Genomic DNA, 19,661 nt, shown 5'->3' on the forward strand with positions numbered 1-19,661 from the left:
GAGTGATGTGTAATATTGTATTTTTTTTTTTTTTTTTTTTTTTTTGCATTTATAAAACAAAACAAAACACAAGCTCCTTAAAGGCTGGTTTTATTTTTATTAAAGTGAAAATCCTAAGCATGTACAGTGTTTCAAGCACACAACAATATGATAGGCAACACAAAAGGCATACAATACATTTACAAATCAAATTTTTCCGTGATTATATCAGTACAATTAATTTTTTTATCAGCCCAAACAATAAGATCTCATCAACCCACTATCCACCCACTACTGCTCATCCCTATTATGATCATAAAAGCAATTACACACTCTGTCTTCAGGATATGGCTGAACAACCTCACTTACAAGCAGATCTAACAGATAGCAGATATCTCTCCATACATATTCAAATTAGGTGAACTGAACAGGAAAGATCAAAGTGTGCAGTAAACCATACATAATATATAAAATGAGGCAAACTTCTATAACACAATTTAAATTATTTTAGATCAAACAAAGTAGAGGTTATGGGGCTGGTGTGACAGCCACATAAAAATGCATTACTTGTGTGTGTGTGTGTGTGTATATAGAGCTGAATACATGTAATCAGCTAAATTTTAATAGTGCACGTAAAGTTTGGTGAAATTACACTATTACAACATGGAGTGATCTACAATGTGGCAGCACTGGATATTCATTTTCACAAGCAGTAGTTATGCACGAAAAAAAACAAAGTTTATAAATGGATTTTATCTCACATTTTAAAGGAAAATACTTCTCATTTCCAGAATTCAAATTTTTCTCCTGGATCAAAAGAAAACTCAAGTAAATAAACAGCCTTTATTAATGCCTTTAGTAAGAAAGAAAGGGGGGACATTTTAATGATCCCTCATGAAAGGATGGAATATATAAATTAAACAGAGAAAATGTAGTTGTGAGAGGACTCAGGATGTGTAATACACCTTAATGACAATGTGGACTAATATTGGTTCTCTAAAGTGGTCCATGGTCTCAAATACAGATTCAGCTGCAGGAATAATGTATGAATCCTAAAAATGAGTGGTACCTTCCTCTAAAGTTACCACTCATAAAAATAAAAGAACAGTTTGGAACTGCAAATATTTGTTTACAAGACACCTAATTTTCTTTTTTTTTTCTTTTTTTTTTAAATAGTCATTGGTAATTGGTTTTTGAATGAAACCTTAATGAAAGATACGTATTGCTCAAGGCAGTGGGGACTCATTGTACACATCCTCCCCAGGTTCCTCCTCTAAGTTCACTTTGGCATCATCTGCGTCCAGCTGCAACAGAAATGTATAGAATTACAACAGAGAAGCCTAAATATTGAATAATGTTTATGTAAAAATAAAAAAAAAAGACAACTTAAAAATAAAGTCAGTCTGGGAGGGGGGGGGGGGGGGGGGGGGGGGTGAATGTAACAGATAAGTACTTACACATTTCATCTCCCTGGTTGTGAAGAGTGTGCCAGTCATCGCCATACGCAGAGGGATGGTGAGAATGAGAACGAAAGGCAGTGCCAGGGAGAAGGGGCTAATCTTCACCATCCACAGGATGCCCAGGCACACGATCTGGATCAGTGTGAAGAGATGCATCCGTAATGTGCTCACCTGCACAAATGATATGAGAGAAGGGCATGAGCAGAGGAAGGAAGTCAGAGCCAAAAAAATAACATTAAAATACACAAAATGCTCATTTAAATTATGATTACAGTGAGACTGTCATACTGTATATGCATAGAAATATCAGGAAAAATAGGAGTGCGTATACCGTCTAACGTGACAGCCATTTACAAAATATTAGACCGTAGTGTTTAATTAACAGCTCTCTAATACAGTCTCAACAAAAACTGAATGCAAGCTTCATAAAGGTAAGATTTCTTGTTGGGCTGTCATACTGGATTGCATAGATTGTACAGGTGTTCCTATTTTCTGGTATTTTAGTGTATATGACGACATCATTGTGTATAAATACTTGCAGAAATGTGAAACTGCATTTTCAAAACATCTTTACATACTTATCTTCAGACATAGGGGTGTATTAAATGTATTAATGATCGGAGTAAAGTTCTGAACATCGTATTTGAAGAGGGTGCATACTTGGGTGGCGTAGGCATCTGAGGGATGATATTTCTTGGGCGTGATCAGCAGAAGCATCCGATCCCACATCTGGATTCCACTCAGAGAGGTGATACCCATGTAGAGGAAGATGCCAAACAAGGCCGTCATAGGAATCATCTTCAGGATGGGTTCCATGTAAATAGAAACACCTGGAAATGACAGAGTAAATGAAAGATTAATAAAAGAAAATGTCAATTCACTGTGATCCAGCATCGAGATGGCAGCACCTACCAACTAGTATGGCAACAAGAAAACCACTGATCCTCTGCTCAAGCACTTTCTCAATCTCTGGTTTTGGGCCTTTGGACATGACAGTGAGAGCGTTGGCATGGGTGACGGATCGCACGGTGGCAGCACTCAGCCACGGCACCCCAAAGATAGAGGAGATTCCCCCCATGGTGACCAGGATGAGCAGATCAAAGTGGAAACCAGATCCTTTCACCATCTTCCTCTCAGGTTTGCTCACAATCAGCCTGGAGGTCCACAGTGCAGAGACAGTACATAGTTGGTATGCAGACAACAAAACAAAAATCTTGATTTTATTCAGTGTTTTCATTAGTTACAGACAGTAATGCCGTCATGTACTGTATAGTGTCACTCACGTCGTAATCTGGGACTCGAGGAAGATGAGGATGAAGACGAGCAGTGCTGGTACACAGCACGCGGCCATCATCCAAATGGGGAAGGACTGCTTCTCTCCCATGGGGTTGATGAACCAGCCTCTGGCTTTGGGGTTGGTAACCTCAACACCTTTTGGCACAACAAGTTTCTACAAGAGGACAAGATGACATTTTTTTTAGCTACTAGATCTCAAAGGTATGGGTATAATAACTGAAAGAGACAAATAAAAGTAAAAAAACTGCTCCATGGTAATTAACTCTGAATTAATTTTTGAGAATTAGAGAGGATTCTGGGGCTATAAACTAGTTTTATTTGGAGGAAATGACTAAATAAAAGACATACAGATATATCATTGATTAAAATGCACCAATCAACAAAGTGTGAGCGCCCACTAGAAGACTGAACAATGATGATCATGTTGTCCATCATCAATATCTTATTAATAATATACCAATCAAATTAAACATGAGTATTTACGCAGATAAGGTGACTGACCAGACAAAATACATGCCACAAAAAGGTGCTCCAAACCATTAAAGATGTTACCTGAGTGTAAGCATCCTCAATGCAGATGTCGATAGCGATCATGATGAAAATGGCAATCGGGACACCGAAATCTCCAATCAGACGACGGATCTATGGTGTGGGATAAGATAGAGTGTAAAGAAGGCACAACATCGTCACTTCGTTCAAACGATTTTGCATTTAGAATGTAGTTATATGTGGGAAGTCAAAGTTTTCTGGGCGTAGAAAGTTGATCTTACCGGGCCGGGGAGGTAATGACCATTCTTGAACTGACGAAGGAAATATGCAATGAAGAAGCAACCAAACATAAGGCACATGGACAGCAGGGCAGTGTTGGGATAGGGCCTTTCATACTCCACTTCCTTAACGGTGACGTTGCCATCTGGATGGTACTCGGTGTGCTCCTTGATGAGCGGGTGGAAGGGGTTGTCCAGTGTGTCATTCAGATGCTCGTAGTTCAGAATCAGAGGGTGGGCTTTGAAGATCTGATAAAAAAAAGAGGTAAGATGTCAGAGAGAACATTAAAAGTGACACCAAATGAGATGATTACAGTGGTGGTTTGAGTGAAATATATGCGGAGATGAGGTGAGGAAAACCTTGATAAGCTTATTGAAGGTCTCATAGATGAAGATGAGAGAGATGAGGATGGAGAAGATTTCTTGGGTGAAGCGGGAGATGAATCTGACCAGGAAGCTGCCTTCCGCAGCCACAATGATGAATACGATCACTATCAGCCACATCCCCACCCAGATACGACCCACAATGTATTCAATACCCTGAGCCTTGCAGAACTAGTATGGAATGAAAAAACAAAACAAAACAAAATGTATATTAATGAAGCAAAAATAGATTTCTTAAGAATGATTGTCAGGGTTCCAACGTGTGAATCTATGAATGCTACTTATACGTACAGCGAAAAAAGCTTCTTCAAACACCAGAAGTGGTCCTGAGAAGCCGATGACAAGGACAGGCTGGGCGGCAATGAGGCAGAAGATGACACCCTGGACACTGGTGGAGACCATGAGCTCTGACACACCCATCATTTTCTCAGTTTTGTCAGCTAGGGTCAGACAACAGAGACAATTATGAATATAGTTAAAAGGGGTCAGTTTGTACTCATGTTAACATCAGAGATCAATGAACTGATACTCTCTGACTCTCTCTCTCTCTATCTAAGGACTCTCTCTTACCCAAAAGCCCTCCAAAGGTGATGGCCGGTGACAGGGCCGCGAAGTAGATGAAGATGACGGCAGCGAGGACCTGAGGGTTCAGAGCATCCGTGTAGTCGCTGATGTAGTGGCGATAACGGCGCTTTATGTCTTTCACCATCCCACCGAAAGGAATGCCTGTACGGGCCAGAGGGTCTTCCCTCGGAATATCTGGGCCTTCATCAACTGGACATGTAAACAAATCAAATTGACATTAATATTGATTATAGCAAATCTGCTCTCATTTCTCTTTTGTTTTTAGCAGTGTCTCACAATTAAGACCACATTTCCTGAAAACGTGTTTGGTTCCTTTTGCAAGGAGGTTGTTGCTGCTTATCACTTCTCCCACCCGAATTGGTCAGCATATGTTTGTTTTTCTCTGTTATGTAACTAAAGTGGATACACAAATCAGAATTTTTTTGTTATTCACTTGTTTTAGCATTTACTAAATGAACAGCAACCTCTTCCTTTATTGTGATATAAAGCAATCCAACAATTACAAAGTAGAGGTTCTCAGTGATTGTCTTGTTTTCTTACAGTAATTATGGTTTAAAGCTATTGCATTAATATCTTCTCAAAAGTATCTCAAAATGAATGTTTTAATTACTTCTAATGCTATATGGAGCACCTTTAAATTAATTTAATATCTGAATATGCATGTTTAAGAAACTTAAATTCAGAAGTAATGTAAAAAAATCATTATTTATATATATTTACGAAACATTTTAAAGAATAATATAATGAACACATTAAAGTGTAAGGTCAGAATGGCATGTTGGCATTAGTATGGTAGGGACGGTGTAAAACTGTCTTCAGGCTACAAATGTTTGGTCTGTAGAAAGCTTCAGAAAGCAGCTGGACACTGTATAAGCACTGTGGTGTACGCTGACCTCGGACCCTGTCACCAAAGGCGAGGCGGGTGTCAACAGGGCGCACTCTGTCAAGCAGCATCTTCCTCTGGTAATCGATGATTGGCTCCAGCATTCCTTGCTCTTGGATTTCAGTGGGAGGGATCACAATGCTGCAGTCCATGAAGTCAGCGACGGCATTGGTCAGATCTTTTTCGTTCTGGGCCAAGAAAGCCTCCAGACTGAACACCTAATGACAGCAGCGATACAGAAAGCTTTTACTCTCTTGCACTTTTATTAGCAAACATAATTATATTCCATAGAAATCAGGGTATTTTACGTTGGTAGGATTGTATGATCTCAGTCCTAAAGCTACATGCTGCTGTGCCTTATTTTATCTCTCTACTTTCTCTTCTTTCTCACCCAGTCGGCCATTAGAGCACCCATGGCGCGCCCAGTTTCAGTGTAGTCTATTTCGCTCTGGCTGGGGCCCACCAGGACAAAGACGTAGCGGACAGGGACAGCAATCTCCAGGGCAGACTCCATCACCACAGAGTCACTCAGCCTGACAAAAGACACCACTGGCTTCTCCAAGAGGTCCAGGGCACCTATTGGAAGCACCCTCTTTGAGTCAAACCTGGTCATATACTTACAGTACAACAACCTGGAGACATATGACTGCTTTTGAATAACATAGACGTACCTGAGAGGACAATTGAGGCCTCCATGTTGTCAGAGCTGTCTCTCTGCAAAAATAACAGTCCAGCAGTGTAGTAAGTGTAAACTCTGTTATGTTAATACATGTTTGTGATATTGATGATTACCCAAATGATGAAAAACCAAAGCTTAATACCTTCTTAGTTACAGAAAAGGCCTGCATCTCGATGTCTCCAGAGGCTGTAACCACAGGTCCCCCAGCTTGACTGGAAGAACAAATAAAATCAGCACATTCTACAAAGATTTTCATGTCATTATTGTCATTTAGAAAAAAACTATGAAATAGAAGGTCCTGTGGGTCACCTGCGTCTCATGAGGAGAGCTCTCAGCAGAGCATCCCGATCGTCGGCACGAATCTCATTTTTTTTCAGGAGCTCATCCGCCACCTTCTCAGCCACAGCAGACAGACTGCTGGCATTCAGGTCGAAGATGAAAGCACCTGAGGACAGACATAGGCTCACAGTTTGATTTTATCCTACTGTAACATATACTCTGATTTCTGTTTCATTAAGGGTTCCAAAGTCACCTGTGCTCATGAGCTTGCGGAGCTGGATCAAGCTCTTGAAGGTGAGATAGGAGACATGAGAGGAACCCCATTTTCCTGTGCGAAGGTTGAGGTTCTCCTCGTAGCCCATCCAGCGGCCAGTCTCCTGCCAGGTGCTGCCCTGGAGCTCATTCAGCTCCACATAGGCCTGTGGATATGTAATGTGGTTAGTTAAAAAAACATACCAGTACAGAGTGAATTACATTAACTTCTGGCAAGAGTTAAGAATGTGGACTAACTTGAGCGTCCCCTCTTGTGGTGGCATTAGTGTTTACGTTCAGGTTGGCTGAAATAAGGAGATAGAAAAGTGATTTAAAAAGTCAAAATTGCCAAAAGCTGCATGGACTTTAAGAGCAACCTACCCTCTAAATTACTGGGGATGAAAATGGCTTCCATGGGTGGCTCATTGTCCTCCTCCTCCTGCCTCCTCCTCTCCTGGTCATAGATGTCACTGTGGCCTGGTGGAGTTCTGGTTTTGTGGAGAGACAGGAACATTAACAGAGACTAAAGATGAACATGGGGTGATGCTCAACACCATCAGTGTCTCACCAGATGTTATGGGATAAAAAATGTGGGATTCTTTGGAAAATGCACTCCAATTATTGTGTCTGTAAGTGAACTGAACTCCAAAGCCTCTAACTGTAGTTGGTAAATGGCTTAAGATCCATCCAAGTAATGGTCTCAATATAGGCTGACAGTCTAAAGAAATCTGTTATTGGTGCTATTCTGTCCATGGCCAGAAGAGGGCAGGGTTGCTCAACCTATCTCTTATCATAGGTATTGACTACTTGGCCCTTAAACTGTTTACCCTGACTTCAAACTCTAAGGCACCCTGACCACAGGCTGTGTAAAAATCCCAAGTCCTTTCTTGGATTAGCTATGCACAACCATGGTCCTAATGCTGTTAGGAAAGGTATTTAGCGGTTCCTGTATTTCATTTAAATAGCTAAGTTGTAATTATGTCTGTGAATCTTGATTTTTTTTTTTCTGAAAGCAAACAAACAGAAAAGGAAAAACAACCAGTTGATGTCTATAATTCCAAGCCCTACTATACTCTGATTTAATGGTAATTTGGTTAATGCCGAGTATTTCTGTGGTCTACTGGTGTGGACACTTGTAAGTCACTACCATGAGAATTTTTTTTGCCACATATTGTGAGTTCAACATAGCTCTGACCTCAAACCTGCTGTAATTAATTTTTTTGGCCACATGGGGGCAGCATAACAAGCTGTTAACACATTATCACCTTACAAAGTTGACATGGTGAATGTGTTGCCTATTTACTCATCCAGTAGACATGGAGCAACATAAGTATTCATTTAAAGTCATATTTCTGGCCACTTGGCTAATGTAAGTCCAATGTTCACTTTCCTTTTTAGCTCAGTTTTGATTTTTGCAAAAAATCTGGCTTTTTAGATGCTAAATTCTTCCCTATGTTCAAAGCTAGTTGCTAACTTTGTCTGTTTGCTGTTTGGTGCTAAGCAGAGTGGAAAACTTTAGTTGAAAATTGCTGCCTGCTGGGACTAGAAATGATATTGATGAGAGTAATGAAAGTAAACTGCAGCCAAAAAACCAAAACAATGAGCTAAAAGACGCTAAAATGCTCTGTAGAGCTGAGAGAAACTTCCATGTTGGGTGATAATTCTCAGTGGGTTTGTTACTACAAGCGACACCTTTCACATTACACAAAGTAATTTATGCAATGTAGCAGCTTTAACTACTTATAACTTAAACCTAAATATAACCAATTGAGTGGGGAAACCTTTTGGGATTTACTGACATACTCACATCAGGGAAAGAAAGTCCCAAACTTTTGTCTTATCAGAAACATTTTTTTTTTTACATGAATGCAAAGGCAACCTTTGTAAATAAACAGTCTGTTTAAACAGAAAGACCTCACAGAGAGAAAGGACTCACAGTCTGAACGGAGAGGGGAAGGCTGAGTCATTGTCTTCATATGACATGTCACTGCCCTAGAAAAGAGGAAAGAGATTTACTGGAAGAAAGTTGGATGAAAATATATATTGCTGCAAGATTTATTGATTAAACCCTATAGTCTGCATCCTGAGTCATTGTCCTAGATTTCCTCTCTCTGTGAGAAAGGCTTTGAGAGCATAATAATATCATAAGTAGTTCTTATAATGCAAGCGTCCTGAAACTTTATCTGGGTAAACAACTATGGTGCTTCATTATTACAATATATATCTTGCAGCAATTGTAAAGTTTATATTGTATTTTGATGTCAGCTTTAGAGTGAAGATGTCAGACGTCACACTGCATATGAAGGAAAAAAAAAGACCAACCTCCTCAAAACTGAAATGGTTTTCCATTGATGTTTTTCAGTCTCAAACCCTCTGCTACTTTGTGCATTCCCTAGGACAGAAAAGGGAATAAATGAACATAAAAACAAGAATATAATAATTATACGAGCTACATCAAGTTTCCCATAACTAATTAGAAATAACTGATGACTCAGATGGGACCATTAACATTAAATCTTCAATTCCTTTACTGGTGATTTTTGGGTTGTGACAGGTGCACCTGCAGCATCCAAAGCATGGGATTTGTAATAAATATATATTGTACTCTTGTGTGTGTACGTGTGTGTGTTTTTTTTTTGCTATTGAAGAGCAGGTTCCTCTGCCACCAAAGATCCCAATAAGGACTTTTATCGCCATCTAACACAACACAGCCGCTCTGACTCTGTCTGCAGAGCCATGGCTCATGACAGATAATCAATCAGCCGTTGAGACTGTGAGCTACGTTATAGTTTAAAATAGAGGACTCACAGAGCACAGAGCCTTATCTTTGGGTTACGCCCTTCTTCAGCAGCGGTACAGCAAATAACTTGTAATGTTATAATGCAGCATATGCAGCCACTGTAACCTCCAGCAATATGAAACTGTTACATTTAGAGAGAAATACTCAAAACTCAACAATCTACATCTTATAATTTAATATTGTATATAGTTTTACATTTCAACTTAATAAACAACAGTAAGGCACTTTTTTGTAAAATTGCAATTGCAAATATCTTTTATCAGAGGCAAAGAGACTTCTGCAGTAAACAAAATGTGCCATTATTACACAACTGCTTCATACTTGCTCAAAAAAAGAGGGAATGAGTACTGGTTCCAAAACAGATCTAAAGATAAGGCCAGTACATCTGAACAAGTATGCTGCTGAATATTAACAAGACTTTGCTTTTTAGTGTTTTTACAGAGAATATACAGGTAGTTTAACACAAAGCCAAGACAATTTTAAAAATTATGAACATCCTCGCTGGCTCAAAGTGCTCAAAGTCAACTTTTCAAAGATGAGAATCTCACTTGACCCTGACCTCCAATGAGTAAAAGGCTTGAGATATGTTTACAGAAAATGCATAACAAAATGTTTTGTTTGTAAAGGTTAATCCTTATAGAATAATTGTTTCCAAGAAAATAACTCAAACTCAACAAAATAGTTAAGACTCTAATCTCCTGCCCTTATCTTACAAACACGTCAAAGGCCCAAAAGGTTAGAATATGCTGCTCTGCAATCAAGATACATTCAAATATCCATCTTGTTTGACCTCTATCCTCTAGTCCAGTAGTGCCATGAAGTGTGTCTGACCCCTGTCCAGCAAAGGCCACACCCCTACCTGCATGCAGGTACTCCCACCTGGTCTCCAACACTGGGAACAGGACGTCCGCTGTTCTGTCAGTCAAGACGAGCCCGATGATGAAGTGAGCTGGGACCAACGAAGATGAGTTTCAGTGACTGAGAGAGGAGCGGGAACACCCACATGAAACTACGTCGACCCGAAGAAGTGCTGTACCCCACTACCCCTCTGGTTGCCCAGCAACCTGGCAGGGGGGTGGGGGAGATAAGGCGTATGTGACAGACAAACAGCCCTATCATTTAGGGACACCTTGAGACAGGGATATCCCAGCCCTAGTTTGCCCGCTCTGCCCGCTCAGCATGAACCAGGTTCAAGCCTGGATGCTAAAACTCAGCCTGTCCGAGGGGCACATGGGGGTAAAGAGGGTAGAAAAGGGGGCAACTTTTTCTATCAGTTGGATAGCATCTTACTATCTTGTTTACGTACTGGGGATTCCCTTACGATGATGGGGGGGTATCTCCTCTTGATTTTATTGAGAAAATTGATGTGATGAACACATTAACGTCAGCTTTTTCTGTGCAGCTCTAAAGCTCACATGGCTAGTCTGCAGTGCATGTGACATGGCAGCTACATGGTTAGACATCTTCTGCAGCTGCCTGGCACTGGATTCTGGTGGTCCAACCCTGTCAGATGACAGATACTGACACATGGATGCAGCGTAGACTGGTGGACTGGAAAACATCATAGGTTGATTGTACATTTTTAAAACATAGAAAACACTGTAGACTGTGATAACAGTTTCAGCAGTGCTGCTGCTGTCAAAGAATGGAAAATTGAATTAATGGACACATGACAAGGTGATTAGTTTAGTGCTTTTAAACAGGAAAACCTACTAGGGTGCACTGAGGAGTATGGTGGCCTACCCTAGAAGATGAGAAGAATTTTTAAGGTGTGTGTAAGTTCTTGCATACCAAGTCTTATTGACAGGTACGTAGGATCAAAACTTCTTGACTGTGAAGAAACCAAAGAATCCTGCAGACTGTCAGTCACTTCTTCTCAATTTACTATAAACTAATAAAGTGAGTACAAGTGATCAACAGTGTGCAGGAGTCCTTGGTTTCTTCACAATGAAGGTACTCTCTCCAATATTTTTTGATTTTATTTTTTAAGCAACAATAAACGCAAAACACAACAACAAAAAGCTCCACTTATTTAACATTGGAAATCCACTCCACAAAAAGAAAGAGAAGAAGAAACAAGGCTGATACAATAAAGAAAAACTTATTCTGCATAGTTCACAACAAGTAACATTCTGTTACTCTGCCAGATCCAAATCTTTAACATGATTTATAAATAATCCCCAAATTTTATTGTATATCTTTTAGTATATAAGGTATTCTCTCTAGTGAGATTTTGATATCATTCATCTTAAATGAGTAATATTTGGTCTGTGGATTTTTCTCCAAAACAATGCTATTATCTTTTTGGCATTGAGGAAGCTAAGGTCCATCAATATTTGTTCATTTTTATTATAAATATGTCCTTCTGGATATAAACCAAGTAAAAATAATTTAGGGTCAAACTAATTTTTCTCATGTCTCTCTGACCTCTTCCCAACATGTTTTAATCTTTCTACACTGCCAAATGCAGTGAAATAGTGAAACAGTGTGCCTCTGTGCACTTAATACATATGTCTGGTATATTTTTATCTTAACGATTTAATTTGTCAGGAGTTACATAAATTCTCATTAACCAGTTAAGATGTATTAATCTGAGATGTACATTTACTGTCTGTGCATGAACTGCAGCACAGGCCAATTTCTATTGAGATTTCAGTTTCCAAATCCTTGCGCCAAACATTTAATTTATAGAGTGAACTCTCTGATGAGCAGGATGTGAGCAGATTATAAATCTCTGATATGATGCCCTTTCTTAAACAGTCCTTTGTCATCATTGTTTCAATAAGTGACTGTGGAGGTCTAGTAAGTGTATCATTTTGTTTTTGCTTTTATAAAGCTTCTCAGCTGTAGGAGTTTAAAGAAGTGTTTTCTATTCAGGTTAAATTTACACTTCAGTTCTTCAAAATACATCATAACATCAGAATTTGTTAGATACAGATCTTGAATCTTTTCAAGCCCTTTAGAAGCCCAGAGTTTAAATGTAGTATCTGCTCTTCCTGGTATAAACAACTAATAACCCCATATTGGACTTTTCTTTTATATACCTTCTTACATCATAGCAGATTTAAATCATACGTTTAATGATTGGATTGCCAGTCTGCCTTTTTAGTTTGTTCTCTGTGTCAGAGTATATATATATGGGAACAGGCAGTTTTAGATCATAGGATTTCATTTCTGTCCAACGGGGAGTGTCAAAGGTTGAGAAATAGAACATAATGGGCCTCAGTTGTGCAGCCCAGTAAATGGATCTAATGGAAAATATGACAGAGACAAATGAAGCCTTGCCCTTCTATTGTTCCACATAAAATCCCACAAATACTTTTTTTATGTTTGAAAACAAATCTGTTGGTGGTGGCAGAGGAATGTTTTGAAAAAGGTAGTTGTTGCTGAAACAGGTAGGGATATCCAGGTATTAAATGAGTCATTAATTCCTTCCATCAAAGCTCCATAATTAGCACTAACAACATTTTCTATCGTATCCCTAAGTAGATGAATTGTTCTACCATATCAAAGTGGATCACCTCAGAATTTGGGTTCCTTCTTTCATTTTCACTAAGAAGTAATATTGCTGACTTTGTTTTATTCACTGCATATCCTGAAATGTCACCAAATGTTCTTATTAACTGTAGTAAAGCTGGAATTGATTTGTTTAATTTTGTAATAAATAAGATTATATCATCAGCATACAGTGCTAACTTGTGTTCAGTCTGTCCAGCTGTTATTCCATAAATTTGTGGGTGTAATTGTACTGTTATTGCAAAAGCTTTGATTGCTAAAGTGAACAGCAATGGGGACAGTGGACAACCTTAGCAGCAGCCTCTTTTAATATTAATTGGTTGTGAAAAATTCCTATTTGTCAAAATTTCTGCTGTTGGCTTTTAATATATCAGATGAACCCATTTTCTGAAGTTTTCTCCAAACCCAAACCTTTCCAGAACAATGAACAGATAGGGCCATTTAACCCTATCAAAGGCCTTCTCTGCATCCAATGATAGAAGAGCTTCTTTGCCGTTATTAAAAATAATTAATACTCTTCTAACATTATGAAAGCCATGCCTTCCAGTTATAAATCCATTCTGGTCTCTATCAATAATTCCTGGCATCAAGTTTTGTATTTGTCTTGTTAAAATTTTGTATATTTTAAGGTCAAAATTTAAAAAGCTTATTGGCCTCATATTTATTGGGAGCCTCCTCTGGCCTGCGATGAAAATTAGGCTGTAAATACATCTCCAGCTCAAAGTCGCCTTATCTTAGTACCTTCCTCATCCAAAATATGTGTTTCTTGTAGGAATACAATTTTAGAGTCCATATCCTTAAGCTTATTCATTGCCTGTTTTATTTTTTTAAGCTTGTGTAAACCCCTGCAGCTCCATGACACAAAATTAACCTTTACTCTTTGAGACGTAGCTAATAATAAACATTGGATTACCTTCTAACACAACTCTTTCATGTTTAAGGAGCACTTATATAAAAATTAATCCCCTCTTCCCACTCACCTGAGACCCTCCCCAAAAAATTACCACCTCTAGCTATCAACATCTGACTGTCCTGTCTCCGTGAGGACAGTCTGTCCATCATCTGCTTTAAACCAGAACGCACCCAATAGCACATTCACTGCTGCATTGCAATTAACAAAAATAAACCAACACTTTACAAAAAAGCAAACTCCATGGACCCCCCTTCTCCACTTGTTATCAAAAGTTGAAGAAGGAACAATATAAGCAAAAACTAGAAAAAAGTCAGGAAAAAAAACAACATAATTTTGTGTAAATTTGTGTAAATATGGTAAATTTGTACCCCCAAGATAAACCCAGGTCAGCTAGAGGGATAAACTTTCTCAGCTGCATTAAATGTTGTAAATAAAGTTGGTATGAGAGAAAACAACACACATGAGTCAGTTGGATCTGGTTCGTCAGAGTTTATTGACAGCAGTAAGCTCTCTCTTTTTAATGGACACATTCACAACAGTATCCAATAAACAGAAAGGCAATGCACAGAAATACCAGTTTTGTTATCACCTGCTGTAGAAGCTATCTGCTGTGTGCACGTGTCTCAACATACAGCATACAGACACTCCCAGTCTTATGTCATATGGCTGTTTCATACACTAACACGTCTGCACATATGTTGCTTTACTTGAATGCAAAGCACGAAATGGCAGTACTTTGACAATTTGAAATATTGCTTTACACAGTGCCAGATTTGAAAAATGTGCAAAATATCAAAATATATGACGGGTAGAGTACCTAGTTTGAAAGGATATAACTTAAAGCACGTATAACATGAAGCACCAGGCATGTGGATGGTGTGTGATTTGGAGTTTTTAGTTGTCTTGGTAATAAACTGCAACTAAGATGATGATAGGAAAAAGCTGAGAGGGAAACCTAACTGACCGAAATATATCATGACATGTCAGTCAGTGCTTGTAGATGATGAGAAGTGAAATTTGAAATGTCATTGATGACCATTGTCAACAAAAAAATCAAATTGCTACAATGGCAATGAAAAGTATTCACCCCCCCACCCCCTGGGGAAGTTTTCATGTTTTAATGTATTACAACACTGAGTCAAACACTGAGACACTGATCAATAGAAAAAGACCCTTAAATGTCAAAGTAAAACAACAAATCATCACTGGTGCAGCCTATTGATTTAGCCACATACTGTAATTAGTGAAACAGAGATCACTTGAGTATAGTCGAGGGGTTTTAATTGACGGCAGTATAAATACACATGTATCTGAAAGGTCAAACTTGAATACTTTTTTTTTATAGGCGCTGAACATTTTTCAAACTTCTTATTGGAGGACCAACTACAGCAGCACAGATGACGTCTATCAGCATTAGAACAAGCAGGCTGGTGTGAGTTATCACTGAGAGCCAGAGCCAGGACTCAAGACCCACCTAGTCGCAGTGTGCTACACTAAACTACACAAGTAGAACAAGTATATCACTAGCTAGAATACTGAGAGGGCTGTTGTAACTTCCATTTCATTTACATAAAAACATGAATTAAACCAACATTACTATTCAGATTCAGGCCAGAATAGTAATTGGTGTTTTTCACAGACTGAGATCTTTTTTTTTTTTTTTTTTAATTATAATCAACAATTTCAGTGAGGATGATCAGTGATTCTCATTTTCTATTTCCACTTCCAAAATCAAATGTTTTAGCTGTATGGTCTCTGACTCATCACTTTTCAGCATGCTCCAAATTTAGATGATATTAGCTTTTTTTCTGGCTAAAAAGGCAAAACTACAACAATTCTGAGTGGTTAATAATGTTTGTGGCATGTAGTTACAACCTGAGTATGAGTTCTGGGCTGTTCATATAAATAAATAAAAACATTCTCATTGCTTTCCTGTTTGAAAATCAATTTGTGGAGGAACAAAACTGTGAAACCACCCTCAAGGGGTTGTTGCTGTTTGTCAGGCTGCTGCACATTTGAAGAATTTGACCTCTTAGTGACAGTACCCTCAGCTTGAGATGGGGGGATGCCGGACTGAAAATGGTTGTCTTTGTTGTATTTGGCGCCCCTTAGCGTGAACAATGTGGCAAAAATACTGCATGACTAAATGACTTATCATTCCCTAACAGAACTGAATCAGGATTTTCACAAAGTTAGTAACGCCACCCTTATCTTTCCTGTTTCCTAAAAGTGACTGGACATGTGGTGTTATTTGGTGTTTCTCCTGTGAAAGAGATATTTTGTTGACAAAAAAAACCTCCCAAACATTTACTCAGAGTTCAGGCACCATTTAACAACTGGATATAACAGTTCGACTTAAATTCTCATTTTGAAATATGTGCTAAAAAGCTCTGCTACTACAACTAAAACTACAGTTGCCGAGCAGGCTTTGTTGACCATAAATAGATAAACCTGTCTAACTTGTACAGAGAAGTAACTGTAAGTTGCTAATCACCAGTATCAGGAGACTCTACATATCAACATGCAGATAGCACCCAAGCGACTGGCTTGGCTATGGTAAACCAGCACACCATCACAACCAGCTGGGAATTAGGAAGTACAGGTGTGTTATTTAACACGGTCATATCCTTAGGGAAGAAGTGCAAAAGACTTGTGCATAATAATGTTAATAATAATAATAATAAGAAGAAGAAGAAGAAGAAAAGACACTGACATCATGAAAAAGTGACAAACAACAGCACTTAAACAACCTTTACCTTTATTCAAAGACTACATTTTTGACATCGGAGTAAACAATTACATGATTTGTGGAGAATGAGCTGACATCGAATTAGTGTGAGCTGACAGACCAGTGGGTGGTGGTCTTCAGAAGCACTACTGATGAACGCTCCAGTACCTGACCGGTTTGATTTACAGAGGAACAAAAATTAAAAAAAAAAAAAAAAAAACAACCCAAAAAATGAATACCAAACAGATTCAGACTGGACAAAAAATTTATAGAGCTAAGCAGCTGCACACAAAGGCAGTGTTACAAGCAATCATTTTAATATTTAAATCTAATCCAATTTGATTAAGAAAGAAAAATATTTTAGTTCTCCTTTTACATCCACCCACCACATTATGATGTTGATTTGCTATTCAAAACCCACACAGTCAGAGTATTTGACATTGTTATCTCAGAAAAAAATGCTTTAGATACAGAATAGTACAGAGGCAGAAACCCAGAGTCTCTCCCTTTATGCTTAGAAATGAGGTGCAATCATGATGTCCTGTCCTTGCATTCAATGATAATTCTTAATTGCATGTAAGATGAATAAACAACAAAAACAAACAAACAAAAGAAAACAGTTAGGCAGTTAGAGAATGTCAGACAATGAGGCTGTAGGAAAAGAAAAGTGAGCTCCCTTCCAACCCTTCTGCTAAATCTTCTCCCTGTCTCTGCTCTTAGAAGAAGGAAATTCCAGGAATGGATTCATCATACCATAGCTTTAACATTTTAGGCTACGGTAATCATTAACAGCCTGGAGCTCCACAGCGAGAACAGAGAGGGGAGCCAGACGGCAGAGCAGGGTTAGGTGGTCGCTCTCTGCATCAGAGAAAGGAGCTTGTGGTCACAGTGCACCTCTGTTGGATTTAAGGTTTCATCCCAGTCTTTGTTAACAGGGTCAGGGTATACCACAGGTGGTAGTAGCAGTATACACAGCTGCACTAGCTTGTCTTGATGCTGCTGGTAAGCGAGAGCAAAGACACACGGAGGGAGATTTACATGATGACACATGGTGCACGGCTTTTGGTGATCTTCTGTACCGGTTTCCCGTCATATGCATCCTGGACAGCGTTCATGATCTGTGGCAGGAAACAAAAAAAAGCATAAATCAGAAACTGTTTTTTTTGGTAGTGGTTTACATTTCAAAGGGGGTTTGAGAGTGTTAAAGGATAGGTTCACAATTTTTCAAGTGCGTCTTAAAACAACAGTCAGGTGTCCATATGAACACTGGAAGAGGTTTTCCTCGCTGTAATCGTTCCTCCTGTTCATACTGGCTGTTAAAAGATCCCCTTCAAATGTGCTTTCGATGTAAGTGATGGGGGGCCAAAATCAACAGTGTTTGTGCAAAAATGCATTTAAAAGTTGATCTGAAGCTTATATGAGGCTTCAGCAGTTTTAGTTAGGCTGTATTCAGACCAAATCAGGCATTGTGGCGAAAACGCTAATCCTCCCATTCATTTGAACTGGGCGTAGTGTGTTTAGGCTGCAAGGGGTTTTGGCTGCAGTGGCGCCGCACCGGTCTGCAGCGAGAAAGTTGATCCAGAGTCAACTTATGGAGAAACGCAACCCGACGACACGCTGCGGTAGCCAATAACAACTGCCAATCAGACTGATAAGAGCTGTAAAACCCTGCATTGAGGGAGGACAAAAATGTTACTAGGAAGAAGGGAGGACATTTCTCTTTGTTTGACAACATTAAGAGTAAAGTTACACTTTGCTGTCGGCTTCCTGACTCATTTTAAAAAAGACAAAGGAGAGAGAGAGAGAGAGAGAGCGAGCTGAGAGCACCAGCAAGAGAGAGCAACTGTGGTCGAGCTAGCTAGCTAAATAAGGTAACGTTATTTTCTGATTTGTTTTACAGCGGATAGGTTCTAGAGCACAAACACGCCCACACCCCCACCCCCATACACCAGCTTTAGTCATATCAATTGGATATCTGCCATATTAGCAGTCTTTTTTGTATCAAATTCCCTCTCTGTGTTTCCTCGGACAGTGTTTCCCTGTTGAGCTGCTATGGAAGTATAGAAACAAAAAGAGGGACTTTGGCATTAAAAAGACCGTAACGTTATGAGATACCTACTTGATTTGACTAATTTGGACAACTGGAGCTTCATATTACAGGACATCTTTGCATACATTTATGCACAGAAGGAGGTATGTGGATTTTGGTCCCATCACTTACATTGTAAGTGCATTATGAGTGGATCTTCTAAAGGCCAGTATGAGCAGGAGGGATGATTATGGCAAGAAAAACCTATTACAATGTTCATTTGTAGACCTGACTGTTGTTTTAAGACAGACTTGGAAAAATTGTGAACTGTCCTTTAAGCATGTGTTACTCACGTCATCCTCATATGGGAAGCCACCAGTCTCAAACTTGGAGAAGACAAGCTGCCCATTGATTTCGATCTCAAAGCTGCCTATAAAAGAAAAGAGAAAATAAAGTAAGATCATCTGCATGCTTTCTGGAATGATCTTTGCCTCAGTAACAGCAACACAGTAACACATTAAAAAAGGTCAAATGTTAGTATCAGACATTAACACATCTTCGGTAAGAGTTCAATCATTGATTAATCTGAAACAATACTTACTTTTTCTTCCCACGAAGCCTGACACAGCCGCATCGGGAAACTCACCCTTAACAACCCGGGCGAGCTCCTGATAGCGGGGTTCGTATCCTCATGCTCCACTAGATGGAAGAAAAACACATGTATTAAAAAAAAAATACAAGAGCAGGACACACTGTGTTTCTACCCAGTGCTGCAAAGTCAATATAAGCTCATTTTAGCCGCCAGCTAATAGCAGCTAATCTACAGTAACGTCTAATAGCCGTCTTTAAACTGGGATTTACGGGACGGAAAAAGACACCAGCAGAAGCAGATTAATTAAGCATTTAAACAAAATGAAAATGAGTATAATAAAAAAAGATATAGCTACCAGTATTCGACTTTAATTGTCACCCCCATCGTTATTGTTTTTTCCTCAGCGGTGTCACCAGCGCTCGGTGTGATTTGGTGCGTAACTCAGCTGCTTGTGTAACAGTGAGCCGGCGTCCTGCCTGGCCGCGGAAGTGCGCATGCGTTCTCCTTCTTCTTCTTCTT

General features: G+C 39.2%; 2 protein-coding genes across 4 annotated transcripts; both read right to left on the bottom strand.

The window, feature by feature from the left end:
* Positions 1-89: 89 nt before the first annotated feature.
* slc4a1a (solute carrier family 4 member 1a (Diego blood group)) lies at positions 90-11,044 on the bottom strand. Of its 3 annotated transcripts, XM_042391950.1 has the most exons (22): positions 10,780-11,044; positions 10,224-10,313; positions 8,887-8,956; positions 8,501-8,556; positions 6,946-7,052; positions 6,823-6,869; positions 6,566-6,731; positions 6,343-6,478; positions 6,176-6,245; positions 6,026-6,068; positions 5,746-5,930; positions 5,365-5,572; positions 4,457-4,660; positions 4,178-4,326; positions 3,863-4,057; positions 3,506-3,751; positions 3,288-3,377; positions 2,723-2,889; positions 2,352-2,593; positions 2,100-2,269; positions 1,437-1,610; positions 90-1,283 (listed from the first exon to the last, which is right to left on the bottom strand). In XM_042391950.1, exons 3-22 carry the CDS (start codon positions 8,911-8,913, stop codon positions 1,206-1,208), a joined length of 2,760 nt encoding a protein of 919 aa, XP_042247884.1. In that variant the 5' UTR covers positions 8,914-8,956; positions 10,224-10,313; positions 10,780-11,044; the 3' UTR covers positions 90-1,205. The 3 variants fall into 3 exon arrangements, with proteins under 3 accessions (XP_042247884.1, XP_042247885.1, XP_042247883.1); XM_042391951.1 differs by having other exon boundaries at positions 10,244-11,044; XM_042391949.1 differs by having other exon boundaries at positions 10,224-11,044.
* A 5,490-nt stretch (positions 11,045-16,534) lies between these two features.
* LOC121884900 (migration and invasion enhancer 1-like) lies at positions 16,535-19,622 on the bottom strand. The gene is made up of 4 exons (XM_042393992.1): positions 19,498-19,622; positions 19,152-19,249; positions 18,904-18,980; positions 16,535-17,639 (listed from the first exon to the last, which is right to left on the bottom strand). The coding sequence occupies exons 1-4, from the start codon at positions 19,524-19,526 to the stop codon at positions 17,556-17,558; spliced, it is 288 nt and encodes a 95-aa protein (XP_042249926.1). The 5' UTR covers positions 19,527-19,622; the 3' UTR covers positions 16,535-17,555.
* Positions 19,623-19,661: the final 39 nt, after the last annotated feature.

Source organism: Thunnus maccoyii, chromosome 18 (assembly GCF_910596095.1).
Source record: "Thunnus maccoyii chromosome 18, fThuMac1.1, whole genome shotgun sequence".
In the NCBI taxonomy this organism is placed as follows: domain Eukaryota; kingdom Metazoa; phylum Chordata; class Actinopteri; order Scombriformes; family Scombridae; genus Thunnus; species Thunnus maccoyii.